The 23,877-nt window shown below is 37.9% G+C and overlaps 2 protein-coding genes, 1 long non-coding RNA gene and 1 pseudogene across 10 annotated transcripts; 1 reads left to right on the top strand and 3 right to left on the bottom strand.

Moving 5' to 3' along the window:
- Positions 1-88: 88 nt before the first annotated feature.
- On the bottom strand, positions 89-5,597 carry LOC140832369 (glycosyltransferase BC10-like). Of its 8 annotated transcripts, none has more exons than XM_073196355.1 (12): positions 5,473-5,597; positions 4,988-5,066; positions 4,391-4,909; positions 3,576-3,674; positions 3,392-3,492; positions 3,219-3,290; positions 2,893-2,983; positions 2,714-2,794; positions 1,906-1,965; positions 1,701-1,823; positions 411-449; positions 93-328 (listed from the first exon to the last, which is right to left on the bottom strand). In XM_073196355.1, the coding sequence occupies exons 3-12, from the start codon at positions 4,742-4,744 to the stop codon at positions 200-202; spliced, it is 1,149 nt and encodes a 382-aa protein (XP_073052456.1). In that variant the 5' UTR covers positions 4,745-4,909; positions 4,988-5,066; positions 5,473-5,597; the 3' UTR covers positions 93-199. The 8 variants fall into 8 exon arrangements, with proteins under 8 accessions (XP_073052459.1, XP_073052460.1, XP_073052456.1 ...); XM_073196354.1 differs by having other exon boundaries at positions 5,258-5,575; XM_073196357.1 differs by having other exon boundaries at positions 5,506-5,526.
- A 3,701-nt stretch (positions 5,598-9,298) lies between these two features.
- On the bottom strand, positions 9,299-17,416 carry LOC140832367 (uncharacterized). Its single transcript, XR_012118108.1, has 2 exons — positions 16,994-17,416; positions 9,299-9,379 (listed from the first exon to the last, which is right to left on the bottom strand). It is a non-coding gene; the product is annotated as an uncharacterized lncRNA (long non-coding RNA).
- Positions 17,417-18,303: 887 nt separating this feature from the next.
- LOC140832366 (uncharacterized) lies at positions 18,304-22,011 on the top strand (annotated as a pseudogene).
- A 402-nt stretch (positions 22,012-22,413) lies between these two features.
- On the bottom strand, positions 22,414-23,846 carry LOC140832365 (mitochondrial outer membrane import complex protein METAXIN-like). The gene is made up of 3 exons (XM_073196348.1): positions 23,540-23,846; positions 23,211-23,367; positions 22,414-22,598 (listed from the first exon to the last, which is right to left on the bottom strand). Exons 1-3 carry the CDS (start codon positions 23,678-23,680, stop codon positions 22,414-22,416), a joined length of 483 nt encoding a protein of 160 aa, XP_073052449.1. The 5' UTR covers positions 23,681-23,846.
- Between the last annotated feature and the right edge of the window lie 31 nt (positions 23,847-23,877).

The raw sequence follows: 23,877 nt of genomic DNA, 5'->3' as shown, positions 1-23,877 counted from the left end.
GAATTTTATAATTCTTCAGTCTAATCTGTCGAATTTTATAATTCTTCAGTTCGTTAATAAGATATTTATTATAAAAACACAATACAAACTACATAGATAACCACAGAAATCATCATGCACCAAGTAATTTGAAGCCTCAAATTTTGAACAAGGAGGTTAACTTGACCAAATAAGTAATGCCGAAAAGTAATCAACGAATTCAAATAGATGTATATTTGGGGAATAGTTCCAGTAATTTTTCCAGAGTCTCAGGTAAAAATTTCCTAGCAAACAAATAACAGGGTCGTTGTCTGCCATTCCACATGCAAGGTTGAATCTGAATTTCTCTCTGGTGTGCAGAATAACAAGATTTCATCAGTATGCTGAATCAAATACACCTTGAAAATGGTACTCAGAAGAAAGGTACTGACCTTTGCGTCACTGGTAACATGAACGCTATCAACAATCGACTGAAAAAATAGTTGGAAAGTGTGTCATATTCATTAGCTAACTTAAGATTAATAAGATAAGAATGAACAATTATGCTATACATAAGTCTAATTTTGAAAGTCCCATACAGACATCCAATTAATACTCAGGCAGGAAAGATTATCAGCGAGACATTTCTCTCCACTTTTCAGTGATACTGCTCTTTAAAAACTGAAAATGATGACAAAATCAATGATACATACTAGGACTATGGGTGTCAAAAATCAACCCAACCCACCAACCTGACCCGAAAATACGAATTTTTTTGGGTTGGATTTAGGTTGATCCATCGGCTTTGGGAGCCATGCTTTTGCAACATAATAATTCATGTAGCATTTGCTTCATGTTACTGGTTTCGATCTTGGTTTTCTCGTTATGGCGGGCTGCTTGGAGATACTCACATGAACTTAGATTTCCATGCACATTATTGATGCTATAATTTGAACTTCATGTTTTAAGATCGATTCATGTCGGTCTTTTTTCCCATATTTCTTTCACCATTTTATTTCATAGTCGATTATTGCTCATTTTTTTAGAAATCTTTGATTTTTAATTGAAGTAGAAATAATAAATTAAAAGCCTCACATTGCAACAGATTACTGATTTTTCTAATGTTCCTATTCATATTGACATTGAAAAATAAGTTAATTAAGGTTTTTTAAATGTCTTCATTTTTTTTTTCATATGAAATTTTAAGGTTTGACTCCTACAAAAAAGTACAAAACGATGGCCAAGTGGAGCTTGAAACTTGAAAGTTACTTCATAATGCTTGAAAAAATTTCATCATAATGTTTCAATGTTTTCTAAATAATTTTTGCTTATGTAGATTAATTAATAGTTTAGACCATTATTATTATATTTTTAAATTCAAATATTTAAACCCATAAAAATAATATCATATTTAGATTTTTTTACTATGTGTTTAAATTAAAATATTATTATCGTTGTGTTTTGAATTGTTTTATTTAATTATTTTGTTAAAAATAAAAGAATAATGTGTTAATTTGTATAGTAAAAAAAATCGAGTTGGTTCGGATTGTTTCGGTTTCGGGGTTAGAGTTTTGAGTTGTTTAGGGTTCAAGTTGGGAATTTTTTTGTAATTCTCTTGCTTCAACCCAATCTGACCCACCCGAATTGATAACCCTAATCAGACCATCGAACGGCCATTCAAAAATGCAATATGGGAAGAAAAATGAAGCTATAGTCAACCGATGTAAAAAGAGCAGACATACAGTAATATTTCTGATCAGCTCGTATGTGACATCCTTCGCTTGGTATGATTTTGGGTTCCACTTCATTTCTGACCAATCGACATGTGTTACGGACCAATTGGAAATTCCAGATGGATCAATCATCTGAAAGAAAAAAATTGGATTTATTAAAAAGAGGGAGTGCTGTAGGCATCTTAAAAAAAATGTAAGGTCCATCAGTTCTCACGTGGAAAAAAGTAGGCAAATAGTGTTCGTTGGAATAGCAGTTGCGACCATCCATTCCCGGCTGTTGAATAAACGGAAACAGATGGTCAGTAGGGTCAAGTGAAATGAGACAGCATCCTAAATTTTGACAGAATTTCTCAAAATACAGAGCAGTTTCCTCTGATCAAGATCCAGGTAAAATGACCATGGGTCAAAACTTGCATAACCAAATTGAGCTCAAACGTTGCTAGAGCAATTCTAAAATATCACCTAACAAAAGCATAGGCAACATGCATTTATCCCTAGGGTAGCACTAAACAAGATATCCACCAACAAATATTACATATATATCTCCTTTGAAACAACAACAAAGCGAGCAACAATGCGAAATATTACTTGGGAGAAAAAAAATTAAGGAAATAAGGTTGTCCATTAACTGACAGAAAAGTAAACTCCATATTAGCCTGATTTAAACTAAACATCCTCCTCAGGGTTCATGGGATAAATTATTTGGTTAGAAAACGATAAATCAACTCAGCCCGTATGAAAACACAAACATGGAGATTTAGATATAGAAATTCAAAAATATTCGGCGAAGTTTCTATTCAAAAAGGAGAACAAACAGATGGAAACCCATAAGGGCATTTAATTGGGAACCATAGAATCTGCCGGTTAGTGTAAATGTCTTCCTCAATTAATAACTAAATGTCGTCTTTGACATCTGAATAAATCATTAATAGATCAGAGAATAAACCAACAAAGTTATAAAAAAAAAACTTCGAACTACGGAGAAACAAAGTAAAGTTGAAATTTAGATTAAATAGATTCACCCTGCAATAATCCCTGAATTTTGTATGGTAAAGACTGTCAGCCATGATTATTAGAGCATGCTTCCGCCTTATTGTGAACCACTGCATTGTGTAGCAACCGAAAACATATTACTACCACATTTTTTTAAGAAAATTTAAAATGGAGCAGGCTGCAATCAGATTAATCTTAATACAAACACCTGTGCACCCTTTCGAAAGTATTTCTTCTCGACTTCAGGTAACATATGTTCCGAATACCGACCACTTCCATGTGGACCAGGATCCTCAAAGCTGCAGAACATAGGATTAACGCCTGACATTAAAAAAATATATTTAACAAAAGAAAATTATTTTAAATAATATGCTTCTTAGGTTTATAATTTTGTAAAGCTTCTACTAGGAAATCTATAGATTCATACAAAGCTTGGTGTTGACTATTTCCTGAAATAAACCCACACACTGAGGAACTAGTCTCTGCATCTGAGAAGCTTTTCACAAAAGGAAGACAATAGTACAGGAGACTTACCAATCCACAAAGCTAGTATTTGTGTACATGAGATAATTGTACACATAATCAAAATCGCGAAGTGGTATGCAGCTGCAGTCCGTGAAATTATTAGTTAGTACATGACTATTTATATGAGTTAACCAAGTAATGGAAAAAACTAAAAACTTATAAGGGATTTATAAAGTCACAACCTGTCGGAAAGTAGAATGAATAGTTGGTTGTCTGGATCTTTAAGTGCATTTGCTAAAAGCCTCCTTTCTGCATCAACCATTGAAATTCTCCCCCATATTACCTGCAAGAACATAAAATGCATATATTAATCATGGTCGGTTACAGTAAAAACTTTAATTGTACAGGCCAAACAGATGTACCAACCTCATCGCTACGAATTTCGCGATTGATAAAATAACGAGTAAAATGCACATGTTTATCGTTGGATGCATGCACGTATACAGAGAATCTACCTTCATGGCCCTGACAAATGAAGCAATATTTAAGGGGAGAACAGAAATCTTTCATATACCAAAAATTATACTATTCAAATGCATGCAAAAAACCACAAAATATGTTTGGATTTAAATAATGTGAGATTTGAATTTTGAATGATACCCTACCACAACATAAGCTTTCGTAAATAAGTGAAACAGTTTGGCTAATACATGCTATTATGTTTTTGCCAAAAAAGAAATCCCATGAAAGCACAAGTCTAAAGGATGAGAGTATAGATTGATAATAAAAACATGATCCTGTGACCGTTGGCAAAACTTTCATTAATATGGCTCCTTTTATAGTACAGTAAGGGGATCAGAGCGATGCTACAGTTGGTTTGAATCCATGACCTTTCCCTTTCAATGGAGAGAAAACCCGGTGGTTGTCGAAGAACACGAGGCTTTTACAGTTACAAGCATAAATAGCTTTTTAAGGAGCTAAATTATTTAAATAAAGCAAGAAATGGTAGAACAAAGACTTGTGCGCTGTCGTTCTGTCTCAATATTTGTTGAACGTTTAATACTACTGTAAATAAATGTACCTCAAACATATACACACTCGTAGACAAGATTGCAGAAACACTTCAATAAAAACTATGGCAAAACACTATTATGCCAAAATAGAACATGTAAATCTTGTAAAAGTACAAAATTAACTGAATGTTGAAATTCATCTTTTAGACATTAAGAAAATTGTATTACCTGGAAAAATTTGTCCCACAGCTTCTCAAAAGGTAAAGCACCCGGTGTCAAAAACAAGAAGGAAATTTTGGGATTGGCTGACATATTAGAGGCCATATTTAGAATATCTCTAATGACAACTTGAGAAGCAATTTCATCATCGGTGAGCTCTCTAGTAGGCGCAGGTGGAAGCCAACTTTGTAGTGCCTTGCAACCTTGAGATGAGAATATATAACACGCTGAAAAACTCTGGGGTGGATACACATAAGTGCAAACTAAGAACAAGCTGACTAAGGAGATCAAAATGATTATCCATTTTGGCTTCTTTAAGTGACCACGCTGTCGAGGTGCATACAATATCTGCAGGTCTTTCATTACTCCCAAATGCCAGCTGACTTCCTCTAGCAAGGTTGGATCACAACTTGTTGCTTGCAAATGATTTGATCTCTTCTCGACTATTTGCCTCGAAGTCCGCACCTCTGTATCAGTAATCTCTCTCTAATGGAAAACCCGAATGACAGGATCTAGCATGTTTCTGGCCTACAAAGCAGACAGGTGTGCGTTGATTCTTGCCAGCAGTAAAGTATGGAATCCACCTTGGATCCCTAATCTTTCTACCTGATTAAAATCCCAAACGACGGGATCTAGCTTGCATTTGAAGCGGCAGAGCCAACAAGTGTGCAAAGATTCTCACCGGCTGCAAGAAGATCAAATAGCTCACTTAATAGACAAATTTGGAAAAACACCTAGAATTGAGAATTGAGTATAAATATAAAACAAAAATGTGATATGATATTGGACAAGAAAAATGAAGCACGACAAGAGGCAGGCTAAGTCAGCCATGGCATTAAAAATTAGCATCCGTTAAATTATGTATCTACTCATTACCTCGAAAATCCATGCAAGAAAACAAGAGCCCAAATTTCACATTAACAAAGTAGCAATAACTGAAACTTGCTAATTTACAGATGAAACCAAGAATGGCGGCTCAAATCTCTGATACACACACAATAATTTCCAGGGATTACAACATGAGAAATTTCAATCCATCTCACGCACTCGCCAAACATAAAATTATTTCGTGAAAATACTGAAGAACGCACAAAAATCCACGCATTTCTACGGAAATCTATCACCTGAGTGACCGAACGATTGGAATCTTAGAAGAGAAGCTGTGTACACCTATAATTATAATTATAGCATGCGTGTCTAAGAACTAGGTCGCATCCAATAATAATAGAGCGTGTAGTGTGCGTGCGTATGGTACAGGGAAGTAATCCTGCTATTTTCGAAGGTGGTCGTGTATTTTTATATAATAATTATTATTTGAATGTGTATTTTTTGTGTAATATTCTCTCAGATTCAGTCGTTTTTTTACAAAAACACTACTATTATCACATATTTATGTTTGCTTTCAGGACTGATTTAAGCATCGGAGGTACTACGTCACAAAAATTTTTGTTACAAAAACTTTTGTTACTCTCTTACGTTTGTTCGTCCGTGCAGAATCATCTCGACTTACACCTGATTAGTTAGGCCCTGCTCGGCTCACTTCATACCATCGAGCAAAAATTGATTATTTTTGCTCACCAAACTAAACTCTAGATACTTGAAATTTTTGGTATCATTAAATATTATTTTTAATTATCTAACCGTTCTTCAAAAGTCAAAACAATGTTCAAATTTTAAATTATGATTACAGAAAATTTTGCTTGATTTTAATTTGGTATTTACGATATCTCTTAATGAATGTTTGACTTTGTATTGTGAGTAATAAAGTAATACAAAAACTCTTGTAAAGTCGTCTCACATATCAATTTTGTTAAACGGATCTATGACGCGACACAACTTATAAAAAAATCATTTTTATGTGAAAAGTATTGATCTTCATAATAATTATAGATTTGTCAACTTGTCTAATGAATAAAAACTCGTAAAACTATCACACAAAATAACATAGAGAGAAATTCTAAAAATCCTCTCTTCAAAATATGTTCTTTGAATTTAAGCGATAATTTGTAATCATAAAATGGTAAACATAGTCGGACTAAATACACGATGTTTCTATAAATCCACACAGAGTGAGTCTCATGTGAGACCGTCTCACGTATCTTAATCCGTGAGACGGGTCAACCTCACCCATATTCACAAAAAAAAGTAATACTCTTAACATAAAAAGTAATACATTTTCATGGATGACCCAAATAAGAGATCCGTCTCACAAATACGACCCGTGAGACCGTCTCATACAAGTTTTTGTCATCCACACAACTTGTGTGTTGACGACTAGTAACCATATTATGTGTGAGCATGATATGGTGTGTTATATGACTTTTTTGTTAGTATACTCTAGCGTTATAATTCAAAGTATCATAATTGTTTATTTAAGAAGAATTTTAGTTATCTTTCTTTATGTGAGAAATCGGATCGAGCAAGAAACCAAATTATCATAGATTGATCTATCCATTTTGTCACTTTACTCTAAACAATTTTATAATTATAATTTTAATATTTTATCATTGAAAATTTTAATATATATAGCATTTTTATTTTATAATAGTATACCATTTTTATAAAATAGTAAAATTGCATAAACCCAAGGTAAAATTATCATTAAAAAAATTATAGAAACAATCGGAAAACGAGAATATTATGTATATAATAATAATAATAATAATAATAATAATAATAATAATAATCGGGTTCTTCACATGCCTGTCGATAGTGATGTAAATGAACCAAACCATTTATGAGTTATTCGAAGCTCGGCTCAATAGCTCGTTAGAGTTCGTTTGTTAATTATATCAAACCAAACTTAATCTCGATTTCGAGCTCGAAAATTTAATCAAACCGAGCTCAAGCTTAAGGATATTCGACTGGTGAGCTCACAAACATGTTTGATAATTGACTCGCGAGCTCGAACTCTAGCTCGGCTTGTTTAGGTGGCTCGTAAGCTTGAGCTAGACTCGTTCGGTGACTTGCAAGATTGAACTTAGCTCATTTGTTGAGTTGACAAATAAGAATATTAATATTAATGTTAGTGGAAGGAATTGAACACAAAACATAGTGGAAAAAAAGATGAATTTACACCACATAGTCACAATTACATTTTTTATCTTACTTGCGTATTATTATACTGAAATGTTCTTTAAAACATAATAAATTAACTGAAATACACCAACTTATTCTTTTTTCCTCAAAAAAATTATATCACCAAGTCATATACACATCGAGTAACTTTACAAATTATTATCTTAAAATATTATATTAAATCGAATATAATGAATTTATATTGATTAAAACATAAAATTTATTTGGCACGCAACGAATGAATTATTAAAGGAGTGAAGTTATTGCAATATTATTTATACAGTAATATCAGTGTATGAAGAATATTTGTTATCTGGATGCTAAATGTATTATTTGAGATGTTCGATAATATAACGAGTTTATGCTTTTTTAATTGTTATTATTATGATTTTGGTTATTTATGAATGGATTTTTATTTTTATATCTGATTTAAAATTATTATATATATATATATATATATATAATTTTTAACAAGTTCGAATGATCAAGATCAAAATCGAGCTCGATTCTATGTTTTACGAGTTTGAAACGAGCCGAACTCAAGTCATATTTGTTAAATATGATAAATGAGTTATTAATGAATCAAGCTCAAGTCCGTCTTGATTAACATGATAAACGAACTTTTAACGAGTCGATATCGAGATTAGTAATTTCAATACAAACCAAGCTCGAGCATGATAATAGAAGCTCGATCTTAAACGAGTCATACTAAAGCTTAATAATGTTTATTTTGATTTGGATCATTTGCATCCCTATCAAGACAATATGGATAAATGACCATTAAGAGAGGGCTAATTTCGACAAGATGCTTATTTAATGGGCCTCTCAGTGGGTCCATATTATCTTTTCTTCTTTATTGCATTCTTTATTTTTCTGTTAGCACAATCCTTATTAATTTTTTATGGTTCCCTTGATCATATGTATTTAAAAAATTGTAAAGTGTTGCGATTATATTATTTTAAATTTTTGAAAGAAAACCCAATGAATTAAAGGATTTGATGCCTCCTACCAATATTTTTCGAGCTAAAATGTCGCACATAGTTTATGTAGTACGATTTATATGATTAACATAGTTTATAAGGTTTTTTATCAATTCGAATATTCATTTATCTCCCGACGAAAATGTATGATGTAAAATATAATATTTTTTCAAAAAAAATTCTTGAAATATATTCTTTTTCTCACGTATATATATGTATGTATGTATGCATAATATATACATCTCTTTTGATATCTTATTTCTTATTATTTAATAATATTTATTACATTTTTTACTATTTCGAATAAATTTTCTGTGAGATAGTTTCACAAATGTTTATATGATCTATGGACTATGATTAGAGTGAAAAATAAAAATATTATTTTTCCATAAGTCAATCGTGGAGGAGATTATTTACGCTAAAATGATGTTTGAATTGATGCTCCAACCCAGCGTTGTTCTTCGCGTTAGGTTTGATGCAAAACTACATTGTTACACTAGCAACACTATCCTAGTGTTATTGATTCTTTTTTTTTTTTTTTTATTTTGGAATAAATTAGTTATTTTAAATAAAATAGTAGAAAATATTATGAGAATATATATTTTAAAATAAAATTTAAAATTGATGAGTCGAAGATAAATTTTATATTTCGTGGGAAAATTATATTATCTTAAAATTATTGGTAAACGAAGACAGGGTAATGTGTTACAAATGAACAAAGAATGTGACGTCTTAAATGCAGCGACCAACGATCTTTGCATTCAGGTAGGAATAAACTTTCATTCCATTCACATTTTCTAAGAAACCCAGTTTTAGTTTTTTGTTTTCCAATTTGTTTTAGTTATTACAAGTGTTTAACTTGTGGCGTTTTGCCTTTTCTGGGCTGTTTAGATGAGCTGAGTGGTCAAAATTTAATGGGTTTTTGCTATTTCAGGGAAAGCTAGTGTGTAGTGACCCGTTCCAGAATCACCTACTAATTGAAAACTAAGCATGCAATTAACTTAATAATTACTAATCAGAGATAATAGCGGAAACAACTAACAAATGATAGTTATACACCCAAACGAACTCTAGAACAACTCAAAATAAGGTAAAGAATATCTGGTACAACCATATCGAATCAAATGATACCGAAACTAAACCAACCGGCTACTCAACGTCCTCCTCCTGCTCCTCCGGAACCATCCAACCTGAGACCTGCCCCGAGAGAATGGGGTGTCCAAGATAAACAAAACCGAGGACGTGAGCGATAAGAACGCCCAGTACAAAAGTATGAGTATACAGACCTATATGAAATGCACATGCTATGATCATGATACCGGGGTAGTCAAGAAACAGGAATCACAAAAGGATCTCAACAATGCTCAGTCTAGAGGCGCCAAGTGGATAGTGCCGCGCGGTCCAACCTCTGGGTCACTGCATCCACTACAAGACAGACGTGGACCTAAAATGTCCCGGACCACCGAAGCCCTCCCGACCCGTCGGCCACTGTGTACTCTCGGTGTCCATGCGTCCACAAGACAGGGCTGAGCGGCCCCAAGATATAGCTTATCTCGAAAGAGATACAGCTCAACAGCAAAGGCTATCTCGAAGGAGAATACGGCTCAACATGAAATGCAACGTGCAGTAATAAACGTGACATAATAGCATGCATCATATGACATATAACAATGCACCACATACTCATGCAACACATATAAGAATGTATACTCAACCAGGATATCTCGGATAGTACTTTCGTACCTCTATCACAGCAATCCTAATCCACTGGAACAACCAGACAACAGGTCTAATCCAAGCCTATTCATCAAGTGAAAACCATCACTAAACTTATCTACCAGACTTAACTAGATAATCCTGAGATAAATACTGATAAAATTCCAAACCTTCGTCCGTCGCTAGCCCGCTGATGCCGCTAGCTCCCAACTAGAGCACAGCTCTGCTACAAGACCAGCAGCTCCCCGCTAGTGCCCAAATCTCGGAACAAGACTAGAACCTGTCAGAAAAGACTGAAATGCTATGGAACTCTCTGAATTGGCGAGTCAAAATGAGGAAATCCGACCACTATTTATAGGCCATGTTCGGATCCTCCGAACACCACTTCGGAACGTCCGAACGCTACGTGTCCACTGGCTCTTGACAGCTCATGATCGGATCCTCCGATCATACACTTCGGACCGTCCGAACATGCACGTGTCCAGCTGCTCTTGACACCTCATGATCGGATCCACCGAACCTACACTTCGGAACGTCCGAACTCCCACGTGTCGATCAACTCTTGACACCTAATGATCGGATCCACCGAACTCACTTCGGACCTTCCGAACTCTTCGGTGCTTCCGAACCATCTTCGGACCTTCCGATCATGATTAATCACCATTAATCCGTTAATTACCCAATTCGGCATTCGGGCTACTACATTCTCCCCCCTTTAAAAGATTTCGTCCTCGAAATCAGGCTTAGAGAATGAACAAAACGAAATAACAACATCGCTATTATATCTCAATTGTTGTTGAATACAACTGATATCTCGATTACAATTGAAAAACACAAACATATACAAAGCAAAACTCAAAAGAGCTCTGGATGTTCTGAACGCATACGACTCTCTAACTCCCAAGTGGCTTCTTCAGTGCCTCTGCGCTGCCACTGTACTAAGACAAGAGGAATGATCTTATTCCGCAACACCTTGTCTTTGCGATCGAGAATCTGAACTGGTCGCTCCACGTAAGACAAATCTGATTCAAGTTGAACTTCAGAGGGATGCAAGATGTGAGACTCATCTGCTACGTATCGTCTCAACAAAGATACGTGGAACACATCATGAATACCGGACAAATACGGAGGTAATGCTAACCTGTAAGCTAAATCTCCCACACATTCTAGAATCTCAAAAGGACCAATGAATTTCGGAGATAGCTTACCCTTGAGACCAAATCTCAAAATCCTGCGAAAAGGCGAAACTCGGAGAAACACTTTCTCACCTGGCTGAAAATAAAGAGGTCGCCGCTTGGTGTTCGCATAACTAGCCTGTCGATCCTGGGCAATCTTAATCCTCTTCTTGATTACTGCAACTTTATCAATAGCCTGCTGGACTAACTCCGGTCCCTCAACATGTCGTTCACCAACTTCGTCCCAGAATAAAGGAGTACGACAACGTCGCCCATACAACGCCTCAAATGGTGCCATACCAATACTACGATGGTAGCTGTTGTTGTACGCGAACTCAATCAAAGGCAAATGATCCTGCCAAGCGGGTCCGAAATCCATAACACAGGCTCGCAACATATCCTCAAGCGTACGGATAGTCCTCTCTGACTGACCGTCAGTCTCCGGATGATAAGCAGTACTCAGACTCAGTGTAGTACCCAAAACTGACTGGAAACTACCCCAAAACCGTGAGGTAAAACGAGGATCTCTGTCACTGACAATACTGACAGGCACTCCATGCAAACGTACAATCTCCTGAATGTACAATCGAGCCATACGATCGAAAGTGAAATCCCGGTTATAAGACAGAAAATGAGCAGACTTGGTGAGTCGATCCACCACTACCCAAATAGCGTCACTATTCCTCGACGATAATGGCAAGTGAGTAATGAAATCCATCGCGATATGCTCCCACTTCCATTCAGGAATAGGTAGATTCAACAATAATCCTCCAGGTCGACGGTGCTCTGCCTTAACCTGTTGACAAACAAGACACTTGGAAACAAACTGATAAACACTGCGCTTCATCCCTTTCCACCAAAATCGTGTCCTCAAGTCTTTATACATCTTATTACTTCCTGGATGAATACTCAACTTACTTCGATGAGCATGAGATAAGATCTCCTCCCTCAAATTATCATCTTCTGGTACTACAACTCGATTAGACAAACACAGAAGACCATTAGACTGATAATGGAAACCGCTATCTCCACCCGCTAACCGAGCTAATCTCTGAGTCTTGAGATCAGACATCTGAGCATCTCGAATCCGAGCGAACAAGGCTGGCTCAGATAAAATGGTAGCAACACGAATGCTCTCCATACCTTTCCGATGTTTGAAATTAAATCCCAACGAACAACAATCCTGAATAGTACTAATCATAGCACTGGTCTGAAGTGCAGAAACTCTCACTTTGCGACTAAGAGCATCAGCTGTGAGATTTGCAGATCCTGGATGGTACTTGATCTCGCAGTCATAATCTTTCAGCAAATCCATCCAACGACGTTGCCTCATGTTCAACTCAGCCTGAGTGAACAGATATTTCAGACTCTTATGATCAGTAAAGATTTCAAACTTAACCCCGTACAAGTAATGACGCCAAATCTTCAGCGCGAACACAATAGCTGCCAACTCTAGATCATGAGTAGGATACTTCTCCTCGTGAGATTTCAGCTGTCTGGAAGCATAAGCAATCACATGACCGTTTTGCGTCAACACACACCCTAAGCCTTGAGAAGAGGCATCGGTGTAAACACTGAAACCATCAGATCCTGACGGTAACGCCAAAACAGGTGCAGAAGTCAGAAGTCGACGAAGCTCTCTGAAACTATCTTCGCACTCAGATGACCACTCAAATGGAACATCCTTCCGAGTAAGTTGCGTCAAAGGTCTAGCTACCTGGGAGAAATTCACGATGAAGCGACGATAATACCCTGCTAGACCTAGAAAACTACGGATCTCAGCCACCGTCGTAGGTCGTGACCAATTTAGCACTGCCTCAATCTTGCTGGGATCCACAGAAATTCCTTCCTTGGAAATCACATGACCAAGGAATACTACACGATCAATCCAGAACTCGCACTTACTCAGCTTAGCATACAATTGCTTCTCGCGAAGAATCTGCAACACAATCCTCAAGTGCCGGACATGCTCTTCCACACTATGAGAATAGATCAAGATATCGTCAATGAAAACCACCACAAACTGATCCAGAAAATCTCGGAAGACTCGGTTCATCAGATTCATGAACACCGCTGGCGCATTCGTCAATCCGAATGGCATAACTAGAAACTCGTAATGCCCATAACGAGTACGAAATGCAGTCTTGGAAATATCATCATCTCTGACTCTCATCTGATGATAACCTGATCGCAAGTCGATCTTGGAGTAAACAGAAGTACCCTGAAGCTGATCGAACAAGTCATCAATACGGGGTAATGGGTACTTGTTTTTGATCGTCACCCGATTCAGCTGGCGATAATCAATGCACAACCGCATCGATCCATCCTTCTTCTTGACAAACAAGACTGGAGCTCCCCAAGGCGAAACACTCGGGCGAATATAACCCTTATCAAGAAGATCCTGCAATTGCTGCTTCAGCTCTCTCATCTCTGACGGAGCCAGACGATAGGGGGCACGAGAAATCGGTGCAGTCCCTGGCATTAATTCAATGCCAAACTCCACCTCTCTAACCGGAGGAAAACCAGGAATCTCTTCTGGAAATACATCAGGAAATTCACAAACCACTGGAATATCCTCTATACCAACACTACCTGTGGACGTATCAATTGTATAGATGAGGTAGCCTTCCCCGCCCGCCTCTAAAGCACGACAGGCTTTCAGAGCAGATACTACTGGCATCGGAGGTCGCGCTCCCTCACCATAGAAAAACCAACTAGAGCTCTCAGTCGTACGAAACTGAACAAGCTTCTGGTAACAATCCACAGTAGCTCGGTAGGTAGTCAAAATGTCTATACCCAAAATACAATCAAAATCTTCCATCTCCAGAATCATAAGATTCGCAGTCAACTCGTTACCCTCAAAATCTAAAGGACAACCCATCACTAGACGCTTGGCTAAAACCGAATGACCCATCGGGGTAGAAACAGAAAGAATGACATCTAGAGAAACATGCGGTAACTTATGACGTTTAACGAATCGTGCAGAAATGAATGAATGAGATGCTCCGGTATCTATAAGAACAAAAGCAGGAATACCGCATAAACAAAAAGTACCTGCTATGACTCTCTCGGTCTCGTCTGCAGCCTGATCCTGGTTCAACGCAAAAACTTGACCTTGGGCACGAGGTCGAAGATTCGAACTACCCACTGCCTGACCCTGCCTCCTCTGCTGAACAGTCGCCTGAGATCCAGAACCAGATCCTGCTCCACCTCGCAACTGAGGACAATTCTTCTTAATATGCCCCATCTCTCCGCACTGATAACAAGCTCCTGCGGCTACTCGGCATTGCTCCGATGGATGGTTCTTCCCACAATGCGCACAAGACTCCTTCTTCTTACCAAAGCGGAAAACACCGCTAGATCGAGATCTAGATCCAGAAGAAGACGAACCAGATTTCTTGAACGACTGAGATCGAGGCCTCAAAGTACTCGGAGGTCTAGAAGAAAGAATAGCCCTACCACGCTGGAGACTGATCTCTGCTTGACGACACCGGTTCACCAACCCATCGTACGAAGTAGGATTATCACAGACAGTGACTCGATCAAAGATCTCCTGATTAAGGCCCTGGAGGAAATGATCATACTTGGCCTCAGAACTGCCACTGATATGAGGAGCGAAGGGTAATAACTCAAAGAATTTCTGCTGATACTCATCAACAGACATACTCCCCTGCTTCAGGTTCAAGAGCTCAATCGTCTTGGCCTGGCGAAGGGCTGGAGGAAAGTACAGCTGCATGAACGCTGCACGGAAATCGGCCCAAGTCGCTCTACCCTGAGACTGAACTATCGGCGCAGAAGTCGATCGCCACCACCTGCGAGCACGGCCCTCAAGAAGAAAACTAAGGGTCTCCATCTTCTGCTCATCGGTGCACTGGAATGCGCGGAAACAACTCTCCATGCGCTCTAACCAATCCTCCGCATCATCGGGAGTCTCACCGCCAACTAAAGGCTTAGGCCCCATCTGCATGAAACGATGCATATCGAAACGCCTAGGACCATCCCGACGATGACGATGCTCATGGTGACGCCTAAGATCATCCTGGTCACCCCATCGACCTACACTCCCCTGACTACTCCCGTCATCAAAATGGTCAGCCATCGCTACAAGATAGAATAGGGAAAAATGGTCAACGGAAATCCCAAAACAAAATCTATATCCCAAAATCATACGCATGCTCTGATACCATAAATGTAGTGACCCGTTCCAGAATCACCTACTAATTGAAAACTAAGCATGCAATTAACTTAATAATTACTAATCAGAGATAATAGCGGAAACAACTAACAAATGATAGTTATACACCCAAACGAACTCTAGAACAACTCAAAATAAGGTAAAGAATATCTGGTACAACCATATCGAATCAAATGATACCGAAACTAAACCAACCGGCTACTCAACGTCCTCCTCCTGCTCCTCCGGAACCATCCAACCTGAGACCTGCCCCGAGAGAATGGGGTGTCCAAGATAAACAAAACCGAGGACGTGAGCGATAAGAACGCCCAGTACAAAAGTATGAGTATACAGACCTATATGAAATGCACATGCTATGATCATGATACCGGGGTAGTCAAGAAACAGGAATCACAAAAGGATCTCAACAATGCTCAGTCTAGAGGCGCCAAGTGGATAGTGCCGCGCGGTCCAACCTCTGGGTCACTGCATCCACTACAAGACAGACGTGGACCTAAAATGTCCCGGACCACCGAAGCCCTCCCGACCCGTCGGCCACTGTGTACTCTCGGTGTCCATGCGTCCACAAGACAGGGCTGAGCGGCCCCAAGATATAGCTTATCTCGAAAGAGATACAGCTCAACAGCAAAGGCTATCTCGAAGGAGAATACGGCTCAACATGAAATGCAACGTGCAGTAATAAACGTGACATAATAGCATGCATCATATGACATATAACAATGCACCACATACTCATGCAACACATATAAGAATGTATACTCAACCAGGATATCTCGGATAGTACTTTCGTACCTCTATCACAGCAATCCTAATCCACTGGAACAACCAGACAACAGGTCTAATCCAAGCCTATTCATCAAGTGAAAACCATCACTAAACTTATCTACCAGACTTAACTAGATAATCCTGAGATAAATACTGATAAAATTCCAAACCTTCGTCCGTCGCTAGCCCGCTGATGCCGCTAGCTCCCAACTAGAGCACAGCTCTGCTACAAGACCAGCAGCTCCCCGCTAGTGCCCAAATCTCGGAACAAGACTAGAACCTGTCAGAAAAGACTGAAATGCTATGGAACTCTCTGAATTGGCGAGTCAAAATGAGGAAATCCGACCACTATTTATAGGCCATGTTCGGATCCTCCGAACACCACTTCGGAACGTCCGAACGCTACGTGTCCACTGGCTCTTGACAGCTCATGATCGGATCCTCCGATCATACACTTCGGACCGTCCGAACATGCACGTGTCCAGCTGCTCTTGACACCTCATGATCGGATCCACCGAACCTACACTTCGGAACGTCCGAACTCCCACGTGTCGATCAACTCTTGACACCTAATGATCGGATCCACCGAACTCACTTCGGACCTTCCGAACTCTTCGGTGCTTCCGAACCATCTTCGGACCTTCCGATCATGATTAATCACCATTAATCCGTTAATTACCCAATTCGGCATTCGGGCTACTACATAGTGTGTAGTTTAACTCTTTACAGAATTCTGTATTTATGCTGAATTGGGTGGAGCCCTTTATTTTTCAAGCAGAATTTTTTTTTTTTGGCTTTGTTTTTCGATTTTTTGAATAATGATTTGTATTGTTTATATTTCGTTCTCTCAGTCAATATCGGTTTTCAAGAATCAGCATGAAAATTTGTTTCTTGAAATTTACCTTCTTTTTTTTTTGGTTTTGTCTGATACCAGTTTTCCAGTGTAATTCCCATTTTGGGCCAATTTAAAGTTCTATCTCAAAAAAATTTGGAAAGCCAAATCATGTTTTCCTTAATATACGACATAAAAATATACGAGCACTTTGCCGAACATCTGAATCAATTGGTGATTTACCATGCTTCAGAATAGGGACTTTCTCCTCAAGCTTGCTTTTGACAATTCTATGAGTAGGTATCTTGTGAGACGATCTCATGAATCTTTATCTGTGAGACGGGTTAACTTTATCGATATTCACAACAGTGTTTTTATAACCGGACCGTTAATCGAACCGGTCAAGCCTTAAAAAATAGTTCAACCGGTTCAACCGGTTCGACCGTCCGGATCAATAAAATTAATATTTTATTTATTTTATATAATAAATAAAATAGTAAAATATTGATTATTTATATTTTTATAGTTTTTATTTAATTTTTAAGATGAAAATTACAACAAATATCAAAATAAACATCACTTTTCAAATTCAAAAATCCAAATTACACATAACATGTAACCAAATAGTGATGACCAAGTTTAAGTGCCCAAGTAAACATCAAGATTAATTATAAAAAAAGTAGTAAACATCAAGTTTCTTATTAAAAAAAGTAACCAAATAGTGATGACCAAGTTTAAGTGTCCAAGTAAACATCAAGATTAATTATAAAAAAAGTAGTAAACATCAAGTTTCTTATAAAAAAAAGTGTTAGTAAAACCGTCGCTATTTAGCGACGGTTATTCTTAACCGTTGCTATATAGCGACGGATTTTGAAATAACCGTCGCCGATCTCTGGGCAATTTTTTTATAATTTCACAGACCCGGCCGGTTCCTGAAGACCGGCCGGTTTCCGGTTTTCCCGGTTGAACCGGGTTTTAACCGGTTTTTTCCGGTTAAACCTGTTTTCCGGGTTTTTATTTATGTCCGGACCGGTCTGGAGACCGGTTCGCGGTTGAACCGGTCCAACCGGCCGGTCCGGTCCGGTCCGGTTTTGAAAACATTGATTCACAATAAAAAGTAATATTCTTAACATAAAAAGTAATATTTTTTCACGGATGATCCAAATAAGAGATTCATATCACAAAATACTACCCGTGAGAGTATGAGACCATCTCATACAAGTTTTTGTCTTCTATTTTTCACTGTGTCGCCTTCCAGCTTTTTTGATAAGATTTCACCTAGGAATTTATAATTAAATCCTTTTTCTATTTTTGTTTTAATTCAACATGCACTCTAATGGTCTAACAGTTGCCCAACTTTCTTCTTTCCATCCTATCAAGGTGGCTAAATACAAATTGAAGTTTCCATTTTAATTACTCAATAGTTTCTAGCTTCTTGCTGGGGAAAGCCGAAAAATTTGGAATTTATGGTCAACTTTTCTGAGATTTTCCCTTCTAAGTTTGTTTCCCTGCTCTTGTTTGGCAGTAGAATATCTTGGAATTTTTACAATCTGAGCACAAGAATGTTTACCTGTCTGTATATTCGAAAGCTGATGTTTTTATTGTGAGTAAGTTAAAGGTGAAGATGATTGATGCTTTTTTATTATGTCACTTTGAGTCTTCTATTGACTTGAGATCAAAATAAGAAATTTTCGTGTTCTAATGTTTGGCTTTATGCGCTAACGAATATCAATGATTTTCTCTTTCATAGACACAAGACTTCTTTATGAATCTAGTGGGGACAACAAGAAAGCTCCTTGAATGTTATTTTCATTTTGATTCATGCCTGAAAAATTCCTAGAAGCCACATACAGAATCGAGAGCCAAAAAAATTGAAGAATATGGGATGTTCTATTTCCAAGTTGGACGATGAAGAGGCTGTCCAGCTCTGTAAAGATCGGAAGAAGTTCATCAAACAAGCAGTTGAGCAAAGATTGAAATTTGCTTTGGGCCACATTGCATATATGCAGTCCATGAAAAGAGTTTCTGTTGCACTTCGCGAATATATTGAGGTAGACGAGCCTCGTGAGTTTCTGTTAGACTCGTTCACAACACCACCTTATAACACTACTGTAACGAAGAAAAGCCCTGGTTTCATCTCGATAACACCCTTTAAACCTGAATCAAACAAGTCTTACAGAATCAACTACTACCGGCCTAGTGGAAATCCTTCTATTTCTGTTGAGGAGAGCCTCCCTCAGAATTCTGAAATTTTCAGAGTTGAAGCTTACTCCTCTGTTCATAGGTTTGGAATGGACAGCATTTTTCAAATGCAATACTCTCCCATGAATTCTTCATTTTTCCATTACTCTCCGAACAATCGGCCTAACTATCCTCCATCACCTCAAACACCCCAATTGGATTTCTTCTGGAACCCCTTTTCTTCATTAGATTACTACGGCTACCCCTCGAGAATTGGCCTTGATTGGACATTTCTTGATGATGAAAATGATGGGCTACGACAAGTCAGGGAAGAGGAAGGTATACCTGAATTAGAAGAGGAAACCGAACAAGAGGAGATTGATGATAGAGTTGATATGAAACATGGGTGGGGTAAGGTTGGTACGGGTTTTGATAGAGAGGAAGTGGTTATTGAAGATGATGACAGTAATGAGGATATAGATGATGACAGTGATACAGATGAACCGGAAGTAAAGAAGAATATTCGAGGACCACAATCCCTGGAATATCAAAGCATGGAAGTAGAAAATACTCAAAATGTTGACCGTGCTAGTAGCCAAGAAACCACTGTTGTTGATGGTGGTGGATCAAAACAAGAAATGCCTGGATTTACTGTTTATGTTAACAAAAGACCAACAAGTATGGCTGAAGTTATGAAGGATCTTGACGAACAGTTTACGGCAGCCTGTAATGCAGCTAAGGAGGTGTCTTTCATTTTGGAGGCCAGCCAGGCTCAATACACGTCATCAACAAATGATCTCACAGGTTTAGTCTGACCGAATTCTGAAATTTTAAGAGAATCCTTTCTAAAATTCTCAGTGTTGCCCTTCCCAAAATCCCTTTCATCATCCTATATTGCGACCCTATCCCAAATACCTAAATCAGCCCCTTTGGCTTTTGAAATTCCGTAAGGTTAAACGTTTCGGTAATGGATATCAAAGCCCTTTTAGTTTTCTTGCTTGAATGCTCTTCAATCAGTAACATCAAGCTTGTATGATTCAACAATCCTCGACTTTTTATTTATATTATCTCTCATTTGTTTTGCAGCATTGAAAATGTTGAATCCGGTAGTTTTATTTAGGTCAGCTTCATCTCGTTCATCGTCATCATGATTTTTAGCCACTATTTCAAGTAAGAATGAAGCCTCTGAAAGTAGCAGCAACTATTCTGAGGAATCTTGCATGTTATACGGGAGTCAATCCACCCTCGATAGATTATATGCTTGGGAAAAGAAACTTTACCAAGAAGTTAAAGAGTATGTTCCCGAATCTGGTGATATACGTCCTCTGTTATGGATACCATGAATGATCAACAGTTCACTAAATATTGTTGAATCCTTTGATATCAAGTCCTTTAGCTGTTCTGTTTGAATCCAAACAGGTTGGTGAATGCGTTCGACTAGCATTTGAAAAGAAGTGTGCACAGCTCAGGAATCAAGATATGAAGGGAGAAGACCCTTCTTTTGTAGATAAACACGAGCTGGCATTAGAAATTTGCACACTCAAATAAAAGTTTCAATACATTCAGTTGAAGCTATCTCAAAGAGAATTGAAGCTTGAAGGGATGAAGAGCTTGAGCCTCAGATATTAGAATTAGTGCAAGGGTAAGTTGGAAAAAGAAAAAAATTTCCATTTTCTTATATCCCATAAACATTCAACGTCTTGAGTTTCTATTTAGTTATGCGTTTAAACATAGTGATCGTTCAAAATTAAAGATTTTTCTCCTCTTAATTATTCCTCTTGATTATGTTGTTCTGGAAAGACACTCCACTCCACTCCACCCAAGAAAAAGAAAATTTTTAAGGTTTTATCTATCGTCACTAGATAGTTCTTTTAATCGAAAGTTTTACAACCCTTCTAAGGTTAAAGTCATTGTTATTTGATTTGACTGCTTATATAGATCAGACTAATCCTTACAGGTAGCAAGGATGTGGGAGATGATGGCCGAATGCCATCAGCTGCAGAAACGTACACTAGATGAAGCCAAAATTTTACTAGCTGGAACGCCTTTCAAAGCTTTCGAGAGCAAAAAAAAATACAATAATGTCACCCTCCGAACCACACAAGCCAGCCTGTTCAGCAGCTAACCTCGAAACTGAGCTCAGAAACTGGCGATACTGCTTTAGCTCATGGATTGTTTCTCAACTGATCATATGTCCATGCACTCACATCCTGGCTCCTACGTTGCACTGGAGCAGATCCTGACTCATCGAAACAACCATTCCCCCCTCAAGAATCCTTATCATCTGCCCCACCAATATTCAGAACCTGCATCCAATGGTCGAAATTACTAGATGTGGTCCATGAAGTACTCGTGCTCGATGGACCTGACTTTTTTGCAGCAGGGGTTGGCTCGTTATATGCACAACAGATGAAGGAAAATTCAGGTAAAAACTCAGGTGGATCGAGGAGGTTTCGAGGGGAGTTTGTGGGGAACAAAATGGAGATGGTGGAGGCAGATCATTTTGAAGATGAAGTTAAGACGACAGAAAAAATGGCTGAGGTTGCCATAAGAGTGGTGTGTGCTGGAATGTCAGTTTCTGTGAGTTCTTTAACAGAGTTTGCTGTTAGTTCTGCTGAGGGATATGCGGATTTGGTGAAGAAATGGGAAGACTCTATGCAGATCATAGGGTACACGAAGGATTGCAAAATAGTTGGTTTTTGGTAGGTAGTTTAGTTAGAAACCTATGTAAATTATAAATTTTCTTGTGTAGAAGTGGAGAAGTAGATGACATTTATCTTATACTTTATTCTGGTTTCTTAAGAGGAAAAATGTGAATTTCTGTTACATATGGGTCCCATCCTCAATTTCAGTTGAATAGTTAATTAATCGCTTATCAGTAAAACTGCAGTAACCCAAAATGGCAAATGCAATTCTTGATCCAGTGACCGCGTACAGGCAGAAGAAAAAATCCACAGCTAAAATTTGAAAAGCTACCATCTCTCGGTGGTTAAATTCTAAGTCTCTTCATTGTATGAATGCAGATCTCAAAAGTTCACATGCAATGGAAACAGGAACAAGATTACAAGGACTCATTTAACCTCGCAAATTGGTCAACGGTGAGTATATTTCTAGTCAGAGTGCAACCCATCATTGTCGTTTTCAAGCTCTATTTCAGAATCATCATGTCCTCCAAAGATGGACAGGAAAACTAAAATCGCAACGAGTTGAGTAGCCAGGAAATATTTAGCCCTTCTCCTGAGCTTCTTCTCTTCCACCGTCTTTCCCTTCTTAGGTTTGGTCTTTGGTTTTGAACCTAAAGTCTTTGTAAAGAAGAATAATTTTACCTTAAGGCACATATGAAAGCCAAATGCAGAAAAATACATAGCATTGGCAGCCGAAGTAGAGAAAGTTCATTAAAAGAAATGCAATTCAAATTACTACTTTGATCCACTTCAAAAAATTGGCCATACGAATTCCAAAGATTTTTTGAAGAATGATCTCTAACTGTCAAAATCCAGGAGTCCATGAAGCATCTTAGAGCAGTGTAGTCAAGCAAGCAAGATCTAAATGCCAAAACTGCACTTTTAAGTACAAAATTCTATTAAATCAGGGTGGAACAGATTACTCGTCAAAGATTATTTATCCACAATTATCATGATTGGGAGCAATTCCCCAAAAACTTGTTAATACGGTTGCTTTAGTAATTTTTAAAATTAATTTTGTTAATGCAATCACAAATGAGGTGATTAGAATCCAAAATCCAAGTCTTAAATCAAGTGTTCAACTCTTACAAAACATTCTGCGGACACTCTTTAGTATAATCTCGAATGCCATAATACATGTGATGCCGTAACATGTCTTTATGTTTTGAAAGATCTAATGCATAATTGCAGGACCAGTAGCAACATAGGTGATGATGACTCACTCCAATATGAAGGCTTTTGCTTAGAAGAAGAAGAGGGATCTCCCTGGGGAATGGATGAAGAAGATGAACTGGCATCTAAATACCACATCTTAAGATTCTCAGCATAATTCATGAGGTTAGCGTGATCCAAGAGCTTGCTTCTTAGAACCGATGATTCCTACAGGACAGGAACGATAAGATAAAAGATATTCTCTTTGAACACTTCAAGACTTCATTTTGCATTAAATTTTGAAGTCAAATCAAAATAAAAACATAAAATGCATTAACAAGACAAAAACAGACGACATAAAAAAACAAAAAATACATAGAATAAAGTTACTAGCACTCACGGGTAATGCATGGACCGTAAAATGAACATGCCCAAGGAAAAATGCATCCAAACTCGTTGGCCTGTATAAAAAATAATGATTTAGGCAGCATTCATAAATGGGATTTGTGCAAATGTAAGAAAAATGTAAACGGGCAGACATGCCGGGCACGCAGTGGGCATCCCGAAACTGGGATTCCTCGCCACCAGCGTCAGCTTCTCCCTGCCTCCTCTGTCATCCTCCATTAAATTCAAATCATGGGCATGTGAACACAATTCTAAATCTGTTGGATTTACATAGGATTGGACGGATTGTTGCAGAAGACACTGAATCATAGGTAGGATCTCATTAACTGGAAA

Source organism: Primulina eburnea, chromosome 5 (genome assembly GCF_022965805.1).
Source record: "Primulina eburnea isolate SZY01 chromosome 5, ASM2296580v1, whole genome shotgun sequence".
In the NCBI taxonomy this organism is placed as follows: domain Eukaryota; kingdom Viridiplantae; phylum Streptophyta; class Magnoliopsida; order Lamiales; family Gesneriaceae; genus Primulina; species Primulina eburnea.
The sequence above is the reverse complement of the archived record's forward strand: the minus strand, read 5'-3'. Positions and strand labels throughout refer to the sequence as shown.

Excerpts from the sequence above, each read along its gene's own strand:
- LOC140832369 (XM_073196352.1), bottom strand. The coding sequence starts at position 4,744 with ATGAAAGACCTGCAGATATTGTATGCACCTCGACAGCGTGGTCACTTA. Across the intron at positions 3,493-3,575 it reads GCGAAATTCGTAGCGATGAG|GTAATATGGGGGAGAATTTC; the intron begins GTTGGTACATCT and ends ATGTTCTTGCAG. Across the intron at positions 3,291-3,391 it reads TTCATTCTACTTTCCGACAG|CTGCATACCACTTCGCGATT; the intron begins GTTGTGACTTTA and ends CACGGACTGCAG.
- LOC140832365 (XM_073196348.1), bottom strand. The coding sequence starts at position 23,680 with ATGTCTGCCCGTTTACATTTTTCTTACATTTGCACAAATCCCATTTAT. Across the intron at positions 23,368-23,539 it reads TTACGGTCCATGCATTACCC|GAATCATCGGTTCTAAGAAG; the intron begins GTGAGTGCTAGT and ends CCTGTCCTGTAG. Across the intron at positions 22,599-23,210 it reads GCAAAAGCCTTCATATTGGA|GTTCAAAACCAAAGACCAAA; the intron begins GTGAGTCATCAT and ends CAAAGACTTTAG.